The following is a 12,505-nucleotide window of genomic DNA, read 5'->3' as shown; positions in this document are numbered from 1 at the left end:
TTTCTGATTTTTAATATGCTCATCAGTTATGGTAGAAAAAAAAATACTACAGGCTCCAACGTATAAAGGGGATAGAACTTGTTAACATAATTAATATTGCTACGTATCAAGGCAAACAATCAATCACACCTATGGATAAGCAAATCTGTTAAAAAAAGGATGCACATAAAAATAAGCTGTTGGTTCACCTTGGAGCATAACATGAAGGGACGATGCAGGGCGCGGGCAGCAGCCGGGCTGCCCACAGGTTGGTGCCAGCCACCAAGGGCAGCATCTTTCCGAGCCAAAGCAGAACCACCGCACAAAGCTGGGACCGTGGGATTGGGGCAGGTTACAGAGCCGCTGCCCACGGGCAGGCACACGGCAGCTCCTACCCTAACACCACGGTCAAGGCAAATACTGCTTTCCTTGGATGAGTAAACAGGGGAATATCAGGTTGAACTACAGGGGATGGATGACAGCTGTAATTAGGACTCTTTGGGGATGACAGTCTTTAATTCCATAATGGAAAGTTCCAACAAGGTGTTGATGAATCACAGTTTTAAAGAAGATGCATAGTTATTATTTAAAGACTTGAAAAAAAGCATTATAGTGAAAACCTCAAGAGCATAACCTGTTTTATTTAGCCAAAAAAAGGATTAAGGGTTGTTTGAATAGAGCCTAGAATTATCTCTATATGGAATACAAATCATAATATAAAGCTTAGAAATTGTCAAACAAAATATAGCACCTGGAAAATGTAGAAGTAGAATAGGCAAATTCAGACCAGACACAAAACTTCCTTTTATAACTGTAACCATTTTAAGTGCAATTAAGCATTACCAACCTACCAAGATTTGTCCTGGATTTTTCATCACTGGAAATGTTTAAGTCCTGACCTTGTTTTGGTTTATGTACAACTTATATGGACTGAATGAGCACTGATTTCTAATCTATTAAGAAAAATAATTAGATCCTGTTCCAAAGTTGATTTCAGCCCTTACAAATCGAAGTATCCTTAACAAATCAAAGGAGAAGTCCACCATGGAAGTAAAATTAATGCAGGATTTTAAAATTTAAGTTAATTAAACATTTTTAAAGTGTGAATTAAGTGTTTGGTTGTACATTCTCACAGGCACAGATTTTTATGTATATAATTTTCTCAGGAGAGAGCACAAACCAAGCTTCTGAGAAGACAAGACACCTCCCTATCCCCTCAGGCTTGCAGCCTTGAGAGTAATCGTACATGACTGTAGTAGTGGCTGTTTTTCTTACCACTCTGAAATGTTTTCATTTCAAACAGAAAATTGCATTGAGAGCCCCATAGCCCTGCCGAGCAGAGCAAGGGCTCTATCACTTCTCTTGGACACCAGCTAAATAGACTGAATCAGGGGTTGTATTTAATCCATTTCAAACATCCAAATGAAATATGCTTATTTGCTTCTTATACAGGCTAGGACATATTTCACTTAAAGATGAGTCTAATGGAAATAGCAAGGGATTTGTCATTGGCTTCAGTGAAACCCAGGATTATACTTACAGTACACATGGAATAGGCTTTCTGAAAAGAACATCCTGCAATCCCAATCACTTCATCATGTGAACATAATATACCTCCATATTACACACCTGCATGTTCTGAGCAAATTACATCTTAAAGGAAATTGGGCTTTTTGCTCCTATGTCTACTGGTGGAATTCTTTCCCAGAATTTGAAATACTTTGTTTCTAAAACTTGAAACCTTTACCTGCCTTTGTAACAACTGCTGCCATGGCAAAAAAATGTTTTGCATTTGCTTTTATGGGTGGATGTACATTGTTTTCTTAAGCTCATCCTATACAGTGAGCTATTCATCAACAGTTTATTTGACAAAGACCGTGTTTTTATCAGAACTAAAATAGGAATTCTGGATAGCTGAACAATTAATCCTTCCTCGTCATTCTCATCACGCTTCAAATCACCACCAAAACAGTTAAGCTTTTTCCGCCTGTGAAACAACAAGCATCTGACCAATCAAACAAACTTCCACTGTAAACTTACCCAGTTTTCGCAAAAGTTGCCCAGTATCTCAACATGGACCGGCTTAAGATTTCTTCAGCTTTGGTGTAATTCACTCTTCTTTCTAGGGGCAATCCGAACACAAATTCGATCTCATAACCGTGCATTACTCCCATCCACTCTGGCCAAGGCAGCTTTGAGGATCGATGTTCAAAGAAATAAAAGAAAGCGTTGTGTCCTAGTTGTGCAAATTTTTTTGTGAACTCCATTTCAGGACATATTATATTGTAGTCACCAATAACGTCATCCAAGGCATCACGGTAATGTTCTGGCTTTTGCTCATTTTCCCAATCTGTGTACTGAAAAATGATCGATTCTATTGCAAGTTGGCTTGCTTCTGGGAAGGACTGAGTTAAAGCTGCTTCAAATTCTGTTTTATTGATCAAGCCATCACCATCCTTGCTTAAGCCAGGGACTCCATATGCTAGAAATGCTGATCCTTCATCTTTATTAACACCAACTAAGATCTGTGTGTGTTTGAAAAGGCCATTCTCAATCAACTTTTCTGGCATGTCTGCAAGAAAATCTCCATCCACAGTTGGACAGAAATATATTTGTAAAAGAGACTCATATGTTACAACAAATTTTTCATTCTCCAGTATATCCTTTGGGTCCTTGTCTTGGAGGCAGAGAATTAGCTCTGTCTCATTGCTGGTGGGACACTGGAGTTGTTTAGCTAAAGCCACTGTTCTGTTTCTGGCTTCAGATGGTGTTATTGCAGCCCAAGGGGCATTTGCAGATCCACTTTGCATGATGGCTCTTGTGAATAAAGGATGGCTTTTAGGAGAAAGGATATGGTAGCTGACAGAAGCCGAGCCAGCACTCTCTCCGAATATAGTCACACTTTTTGGATTGCCTCCAAATGCTGCTATGTTCTCCTGGATCCACTGAAGTGCCAATCTTTGATCAAATAAACCTGCATTTCCAGGAGCTTCCTGGTTTCCTGGCAAAGCCAAAAATCCCAATGCACCAGTCCGGTAGTTCATGGAAACTACAATGACTCTTTCCACCCTGGCCAGAAACTTGCCATCATAGACCGGTAGGGAAGTTGACCCAGTCTCAAAGCCACCACCATATATCCACACCATGACAGTTGCATTCTTGGGTTTGGGAGAAGGAATCCATACATTAAGGTATAAACAGTCTTCACTTAGGTTAGTTTTTGGATTCCACATCTCTGATCCAGGAAATCCCGGGTAAGTTGTATCTATAAGCTGGTAGCAAGAGTTTGCATGTTTCGTGGCATCCCAAACATCTGACCACTTCTCATGAGGTTCTGGTTTTTGAAATCTCAGTCTACCAATGGGTGGCTGTCCATAAGGTATTCCAAGGAAGGCTGTCACAGTTCCCCCCAGTACCTGTAGGTTCGTCCCTCTGACTCTGCCCTTCTTGGTTGTAATGATGTTATCTTCAGGCATTACCTTCCTGATGAACATATACAGGAGAAGAAGCCACATAAGAGATCTGGTATAGAGACTTGTGCCACTTGTCCAAATCATGATACCTGAAACACAGGAAAAAAGAAATTCGGAATTAGTATTGCAATGTTTTAGTACCAGAGCCAAAACAGTTTATTCAAAAAGGGTGTAGGTCATCCCAAGGGCGTTACAAATAAGATGGTGCTGCTGCACAAAGCTCCGCAGTCTTTAACCATAAGTTCTTGTTAGTTAGTTGTGTTGCAAAGACTGTGTTTAGTACTTAGTATTTGGTACAGTGCTTCAGAAAAACTGTCACTAAAAAAAACATAGAACTGAAGAAGCCAGACCAGGGGAGGTAAAGTCATATGAGCAGACTCGGACTACTTCAGTTAGCAGATGACTTAACCACCTGCATTTCCACTGGCACGATGAACAGGACGTTTTATGATCTGTGATGGAAAATGCCATGCCCGACTAGCCGTTATTCTGTTAGAGGTTACTTTGGCAATTCATGTTCTCAAATCAATAAAGAGTGATAACAAACATCACTAGGCACAGATTTTTCCACACATAAACATGCATCCCGCAAACACTGGAGCTTGAAGGCAAGTTTTAATCCAAGGATTTCCAGGTCTACAGAAGTTTTGAACTATATGCTTTTGTCACAGTAGATGCCTGGGCTGAAGCAAACCATTGAGACGGCATTAGTATGAACTCAAAGCACTGGGTGATTTCACTGTCCTGCTCGTATGTCTTAAGATCTGAAGGTGTTTTAACAAATCAAGTACATGAAGGACCTCTGAAGTGACTGTCCATTCGGCAATTGCATACAGAGGTACACCAAGACCTAAATGAAGCATTACTTTCAAGATCTTTTTTCTCTAAAGCAACTTAACCAAGTTTGCAACCACCATAGTCATGAGAAGTAGTCATACTTCTACTACTTAGAATGAACATTAAAATGCTAAAAAGCCAAGGATTTTTTAATAGATGTAGGTGGTGCCTAATAATTTAAGTATGTCCTGGTCTTTGTTTCCTGAGAACTTTTCATAGTGAATATGATCTTAAAACTAAGGCTATACATGCTAATTATGTACCACATTTAAGCATACTAGTAGTCCTATTTACCCCAACTTTTTCAAATGCTATAAAACCCCCAGTATCTTCCCCTGGAAAGTGAAAAGTCAGTAGAAGACTATTTGCATAAACCCATTTCTATGGCTTAAATATTTGAAAATGCTCAACAAAGCTTCCTTCTATTTTTGCTCTTTGCCCTGCCGTACATAGTGTACTCTGTCCTGCCACTTTAAACAGGCCATTCTTTGTTAATGAGGAGCACTTGTGTCCTTGAAAGGAAAGAAGCTAATTTCTGTGGAAAGTACAGCTGTGGCCTAATCTGAGCTCCTCCTGCTTGTTTGCGTATTCTTGGAAATCAATTAATAAAATGGAGGGGGGGGGGCGGGGAAGGAAGATTTTGCGCAGAGGTTCCTAACTTGGAGATAGCATCAAAGGAGCAAGGAAGAATCTTCAGAGACAATATTTTTAGCATTCATCTAAACAGATAGGAAACAGATAAATTTTAGAAAACATAAACATTTATTCTTTTGTCTTTTTTTTTTTTTAAAGAAAAAAAGTGAATGGGGGCAATAGACTTCAGTGTTGGTCTAACACTCCACCTAGCCTCCAGCTTGACTTACAGAAACCTGCAAATGCCCCCATGTATGTTAAACTTTAGAGGTGTGAGTAGTCTCTCTGGATGACACATGAGGTCCAGCAGCTCCCGAGGACTTTGGGTAAGCAGATGCTTGCTCCAGTAGCCGGCGGTACCCACACAGGAGGCTCACATCCTTTAGTGCCATTTAACTCTCCTCTCTATGTGCCAGTCATTTTTTTTTTCCATTCATTCCTGTAATAAAATCTTTTAAGAGCTGGGTGAGAAAAGGGTGGTGAAGATTAGCTCAGGGCTAAACTCTTTCACCCTATCTCGCAGTCAACCAAGGCAACTGGGGTGGCTGTAAGAAATGCAAATAGTAGGGATCTAGTTGGGTATGTGTGTACCCAATGCACAGCACTGTGAGATGGGAGGAGCACTTTCTGTAAGTCTGTTGTTTCACTGACACTCTCTTTTTTTACACAATCACTTCTAACATGCCACGCAGGACCGAACCACAACAACAAGCTGGAAATGGTAAGAAATTTCAAACATTGTCGCTATGAAGAAGAGAAAATGACACTAAGAAAAGCAAGAGATGTTAATGTTCCTAAAGCTTTCATTATCTAAACAGTAATTAAAATTAATTCCCCTCTGCACTTTCCTCTTAATTAAAAAGGAATGGGACAGGAGGAAATACTGTAGTATTGTAAAACACAGAGGCACAACATTTGACCCTACGAAGTTTTAGACAAGAATTCTAGGAAGAAAAAAAGTAACAAGAATTTCAAATCTGTACCTTTTTAATTGGCTCTGCAAAAGAGCAGGTGGCATTTTAAAGAAAAAGTTTGAAATAGATCAAGCTTGAAAAAAACAGAAATTTTGTACTACTGAATGAGAGAACATGTCTAGTCTCAAGTTACTCTGCTAATATTAACAAAAGTAGCAAGTGATAGAGAATTATTATTACACCTTGAATATATGGCAAATACTGCATTTAATAAGGTTCTTAATGCTGCATTAAAACAAACTCAACAACATAAAGCATACTGAGCAAAACAAACATTACTTGATTATTACTATGAGAGTAAAAAGGTCAGAAGATTGCTTTAGCTCATCAACCTTAACAGAGCAGAGATGTATCGTAAAGTGTATTTGCATACTTTAAAAAGCTTCTTCTGTAGTAGTTTCCTCCAGCAAAAGTTAAACAGACCATACTCTTGTATTCTTATTCAGCAAGGGAACACAATTTATTTCAATGATTATTTCCTCTCCTTGCAAATCTTTACCCAGCCAAAAAATCTATACACAAGACTATATAATCACTATTTAAATAGAAAAGATGGTTGAATTAATAAGTGATTTCTAGCTCAGCTTAATTTACTTAGCCCAGGTTCCCTTGAATAATACCAAGGTCTGATACACACGCTTGCTTACTCGTTCCATTTGCAGAGCAGAGTGAGTTTTCCCAAGAGAGCAACAAATGGGCAGAGCGTAACATTTTAAAAGATCACAATCCCCGTGCAAATCAAGCAGAACTTTAAATTATCCTGGCAGACAGAGACGTGTAAATAGAGAAGCACTTACCCCACTTCTATTACAAGAACTACAAAGTTTTTAAGAGTCAGGATCTTTGAATACTTCAGGGAAAATGCAGTATGCAGCTGCTGCTTTAAGCCCGTAAATTGGACAGTACTGACATTATAATCAACTGTTTCTGACACAAAGCTCGCGAGAGTTGGCAGCAGCAACTTGATCTGCAGGCAGCCGTTCCTTACGATCTGACATCTGCTCAAAGGCTAATGGTCTAGTTGTAGAAATGCTAGAGAGATAAACCCGTTTTGGAGAAAAATCAGACATGAGCTCCTACAGGGAAGGAAGGTGCAGTGATTTGTTCTTAGCACAGGGCAACAATTTTGTAATCTAGAAAGATAAACAGAATTAGAAATATAATAAAATCCTGCCTCTCTTTCCTTCGTCTGTCTTAGACCACTGGTCTCACCTGTACTTTTTTGCTGTTGTACAACTCAAGATTAGCACCATTTTAAAGTACCTCAAGCTTGTCTTTTCACTGTAAGATAAGTAGTTATTTTGGGGGTTAAGCAACTGTGGCAGATAAAAAAGGAGTGTCCTCTGCACAGAAACGTCAACAACTGGCAAGCATCAGTTGTGTTACTTGACTCATGGCCATCTGTGGGCTACGGCAGAAACCTGCGTTGTCCTCTACTGATGTTAGGGTTAAAAATGGTACCCCTGTGGTGTCACATGCTGTTTTCTCTCTCTTCTTAGGCTTCAAATAGGAAATCACCCATGCTGCTTAGTCCACCTGATACCCTTCTTTTGCCTGAACCTCTCGAGCTTTGTTTCCACAAGAATTCAGCACTGCAGGTGCAAAGCCGGTCTAAACCGCAGGGCAGAGTTGTCAGGGTTGCAGCACAGCTGAGGACATGTCCCACAAAGCAGGGCTGATATTTAAATTGCAAATATTTCGAGGTACAAATGAAGGCAGAAGAGAGAAGAGAGGTGGAGAAGGCAAATAAGTACATACACCCCCCCTTACAAAATGTCTTGTCAAACCCACATCCCTGAGCCACCACGTGAAACCAGAGGGCCACCCCTTGGCGGCGGGGCTGCTGGCCCCCAGCAGCATCTGCTCTCTAGCTCTGCTCTGAAAAAGGCAACTTTTCCATAATTTAAGGTTTTCTTCTACGGAGGGCCTTTGCTTCCCCTGTTAGAGCTGAAGACAATTAGTTTCCCTCTGTTTAATAATCAAACTACAGCTCTGTTTCAATTACACAAAAGCAATATTTGGCAATGCATAGAACAGGAATAAAGCCGAAATAAAAAGTTAAGTGTGAAGTTTATAGACCTTAACATGGAGACTACAAATGATTTTTAAAAGCTAGCATGTGAAATAGTGTTTTAATAGAGAAAAGCCCAAGAAAGCATGGTCATTTGGTTTCTCCCAGTAATTTTAAAGTCTACCTTTAGGTTCAGACATCCAGTAGGTATATTGCAGGGACATGTCCGTTGCAGAAAATATCTCCCAGCCTAGACCTAAACCAGGTTATAAATCCATAAACTGTCAGCATGGAAGTGTCCAATAGAGTTGCTAGTTGGGAATTCAGAATTCTTAGCCGAGATTGTTATCTCAGTAATGTAAATAGAAAGATTTAATAACAAAATACGATTAATTCAGGATCAACTCTAACAGCAACTGTTGTTGATGAAAACTTTTCAAGTGCAGTTTCCTGCAGGAAATGCTAAGTTGTGCTCTTTAAATTAAGGCAGTTTTCAATGTTCTCTGATGTGCACATTCACTGACTTTCTCCAATGCCTCTTCAACCCATTTGGAAACATGGCCAGGTGACACACATTTGCTGTAACACCAGGGGAATGAATCATAACCCCCAAATCTTGTTACAGGCCACTTTTAAATAAGGTAATTCTGAAGCTTATGATAAACCATTTTATTCTCAAGCCTCATCACTGCCTTGAGCAGTAGAGAAACAGCAGGAGACTCAAAACACTAAAAATGCTTTTTCTGGCTTCATCTATTTTCCAGCATTGGCCACCTTGTCCCACCTCTGCTGTCACCACCGCTCCCTTCCCCTCTCCTCGCCCCTCTCTGCTCCCCTTTACAGTGCCCAAGGCACCTCAAACAGCATTCTGCTCTGAGGCTGTCGGGGCTCGAAAGGAGTTGTTTAGGATGACCTCCCTCCCCTTGGGACCAACGACCAAGTTCGTGACCCCCCTGGACTGAATTAAGGTGAAATGACACCAGCCAACCAGTTTAACAATTTATTAATACAAAATACGAGGCGTGAGGTTAGATGCAATAACTCAATGGCAACTACCTAACTGGACAACCCAGCTAGACAAACAAGTCCCATGCCGCGTGTCTTTCACAATTTGATAAAGAGAGGAGGAGAGAGGCAGAGACAGAGACAGACAAAGATATCACCACCTGTGGCTCCAGCAGCGTCCCGTTGGTCCTCTTGTTTATTGGTGTCTTGGTGGTGGGAGGTCCTCTCCTCGCAACTGATGGTACCATTTTATACCGTCCAAGTCCCAAAATGTCTGCCCAGTTCCAAGAAATTTTGTGCGTACTTCAGTAGTCAAGGCAACAGCACGTTTGCCACGTAGACTTTGGTACCCACACGGCGATGGTATGGCGTCTCCAGTCCACTGCGCATGCGGATGTGTTCTTAGGGGTTGTAGGTTGTCCCCAGTAAGTGCCATGACCACCAGTTGACCTTCCGTTGCGCTTGCGCCGTAGAGATTGCGCCAGGCTGTGGGTGTCGTCGTTATGGCGCAAGTTAACCGCAGCGCCCTGAAACCGGTGTCTTGTGGTTTCCTCTGTACCAAGAAATGTTTAAGACAAATGTCTGCGTGATCTGACCCCTATGGAGGCAGACACGGTTACTAAATGCGAAACGTGGAGCATTTCTATGGACTCTGACAAGGTGACCCTGGGATACGTCAATCAACTGCCTCGGGTGGTTTCTCAGGCGGTAGAAAACGCTGAGCTGGGCCTTGGCGTTACCTGGATGTCTTCAGGGAAGGGGGGCATTCGGACAGGCTGTTTAGGTTGTTATACTTCTCGACTATTGTACTTTAGTCTAATGTTAGGCTATTATGCTGTACTTTTTAAGAAAACTAAGCTCTCGTCTATAATTTTTTCCTTTAATTAAAAAATTAACATATAAATTAAAGTTTCACAACTGTGTGCTGTGAGAGGAAACACTTATTTTAGTTATTACTTAGCTTACTAAAAATACCTGCGCGAAAATTAGAGATTAAATACATTTAATGCTTTTTGTAATTCCGTGTAGAGTGGTCATTTTCTCAGTTTTCCTTTGGGAGCTTGAAAGGAAAGGACGTACAAGCCAGCAGATAGAACACCATATATATATATGTGTAGGTATATATATAAGAGCTTTTTTACATACATACATATATCTAATTATGTACATATAGTCGTACTTTTAACTATCTCTATCCATCTCTCTACCTATCTATAATGCTAAGGTTTTTTTGACGTTATGTAAATTTTTATTTAAGGCAAGGTTCTGAAAAATCACCACCAAAGATAAAAGTGTCTTTTCATTATTTAATGTGTACATGAAATAGATGTCACACTGACATGGGAAATTTGATAGCAAAGATGTCCAAGTCTCTTAAGGAATGAAAGCAAAGGCCAGGTCTAGGAAAAATTGACATTTAGTAGGCTAAGAAGCTTAGAGAATTTAAACAATATGTATTATAGAAATATCAAACCTTTTTGTTATGATTCAGTTCATTATTAAACTGCCCTTCAGGATCTTACCTAAGCATATAGAGATGTTTACACTTCTGAATATCCTAAATTATGCACATTTTGGGTTATCTTCAGGACTTACCTAATAGAGCTGAGAAATCTGAGAGAGATAAAACTGCTTGAAAAAAGATGTATCTCAGATATTTCTAGTGGAAAAACACGTGCTTCTCTCCCAAGGTGTCCTCTAAGTGTTCAAGGTCTCCTCGCACGTGAAGCGTCCCATTCACCAGGTTTGATCCTGCCCTTCCAAGCCATCTACAGCCCCAGAAAGAGCATCTGGGCTCCTGTAAGGATAACTGGCCTGAAAAGCTTTGCAAATGTCACTTCAAAGTAAAGGTTATCACATTCGAAGTGTGTGCATGGGTGAGGAAATATTTACGCCCTAATAATATGTAAAAGTAGGAAACATGCTTGCTTGTTTTAATCGCCGAGAGGAAAATCAAAGGGCAAATTACAGCTAAACCATATGAAATGTCATTTGTATGAAAATGTGGGGAGGTTTCGTTTAAACTCCAGCCTTGGTAAGGTCCCTCAGGGAGGGCTCAGCCATCTCTGATCCCCCGCTGAGTTTTCATGCTGAGCATCTGTGTGACCTTGGCTCGAACCTCTGAGAAAACCACTATGTTGTGAGAAAAAGGTGTGAGGAAAACAAGTAAACTCAAGCTGTATGTGATACGAAAGGTGAAATTGCAGACAGGGGTAAGATTGCTGAGATGGGGACAGCAGCTCAAGGACTCAAAGGGAAAAAATATCAAAGCTGCAAGCTGTGAAATCTTCAGGTAAAAAACACAGAAGACGGGAGCTCAGCAGCAGCAAGGAATTACTGATGCTCAGCTTTTGGGCTTGCATTCACATTATTCTGCTGTGCATATTAGGAAATAAATCATCGCCTTTACTTTTGAGTATACCCAGCTTGCAGAGGATCTTTCCATGCCTAAATACAGTGATCCCGAAAGGTTACACCTTTCTTTTCTTTCTGTATTTCTTTTGCAAATCTCATACTTGGTACTCCACACGACACCTGTGTATACCTGTGAATGTAAAACAGGGACACCCTAAATAAACCTGGAGAGAGCTTAAATGTTGCTACGGGTGATTGTAGCTGTTGGTCAGACCAGCCTGAAATTCTGTTGTTATTCTGGTTATTCAAAGAAGCCTCACTCCAGAGCAGCTTCCAGGACTAGCAGAAGTTCCCAACAATACATCTGGAGGGTAATTTGATAATATTAGGAAAGGTTTCTTGGATACATACCATGAAAATGGATACCAATTTATTAAGAAGACACTAACACTCATGTAAAGCCATTAACATGATTATCTTTTCCTCTTATTGGTTCAGTTATGATCCGCTGTACCTTTTTCCTTATTACTCTAATTATAGATTGGTATAATTTCCTCTTTATTAGCACAATTATGGTCTGTACTTTTATAAAATTCTTGAAGAAATCAAAGCGAATGAGAAAATATAGCCAGTTAAAAGATAAAGGTATTATTATTATTATTATTATTTCTTTTGAATGTTCACTTACTCTTAATTCCTTATGGTACTCTTACATAACTCAATATTTTGTCTCATATAGGGATCAGATTCAATAAAGAAAATAAAAAATTATTAATGGATACACAATATGTCTTTCATGACATTATTATAGCCTGGTGTTTAGCTTATAAGAAGACAGGCAAAATTGGAGTGTCAGCAAAGAGCTGAAATCTTGTGTGAGCACGATAAAGCTAATTAAATTATAAGTTAGGTTTCACAGATTTCTGCAGAAAATGAATTAATTGACAATATAAATGTTTTCTATTTCTGTTTCCTTTTTCTTTCCTATGGATAGTAAATCTCTATTTGTTTAAAATTATGTAAAGATCTCTGAATAACCAAGCTTGGTTGCTAGTAATCACCTACCGACAGCACTGTGAAGTTCACAATGATAGTATGTCCTCTCATACCCAAACTCTGTGAATAACTAAGAAGTTTGATGGATAAATGAGCTCATTTGAATCTGCTAAGGAGAATTTGTATCTGGGACATAGGAACTCTTCCCAATTCCCAATTCTCCCAATTCTTCCTCTTTATTT

The 12,505-nt window shown here is 39.8% G+C and overlaps 1 protein-coding gene across 4 annotated transcripts in view; it reads right to left on the bottom strand.

Moving 5' to 3' along the window:
* BCHE (butyrylcholinesterase) overlaps positions 1–9,154 on the bottom strand; it is a 46,133-nt gene extending 36,979 nt beyond the window's left edge. For 3 of the 4 annotated variants that reach the window (XM_069792801.1, XM_009930812.2, XM_069792802.1), the window contains exons 1-2: positions 6,694–6,844; positions 2,020–3,541 (exon numbers count right to left, since the gene is read on the bottom strand). In XM_069792801.1, coding sequence (XP_069648902.1) covers positions 2,020–3,536 — 1,517 coding nt within the window. In that variant the 5' untranslated portion in view covers positions 3,537–3,541; positions 6,694–6,844. Of the gene's footprint in view, positions 1–2,019; positions 3,542–6,693; positions 6,845–9,073 lie in introns of those variants that run through there. The other variant, XM_069792800.1, reaches the window with a different exon arrangement.
* Positions 9,155–12,505: the final 3,351 nt, after the last annotated feature.

The sequence above is a fragment of the Haliaeetus albicilla genome, chromosome 9 (genome assembly GCF_947461875.1).
Source record: "Haliaeetus albicilla chromosome 9, bHalAlb1.1, whole genome shotgun sequence".
NCBI classification, from domain to species: Eukaryota; Metazoa; Chordata; class Aves; order Accipitriformes; family Accipitridae; genus Haliaeetus; species Haliaeetus albicilla.
Note: the sequence above shows the minus strand (reverse complement) of the source record. Positions and strands in the feature narration are given on the sequence as shown.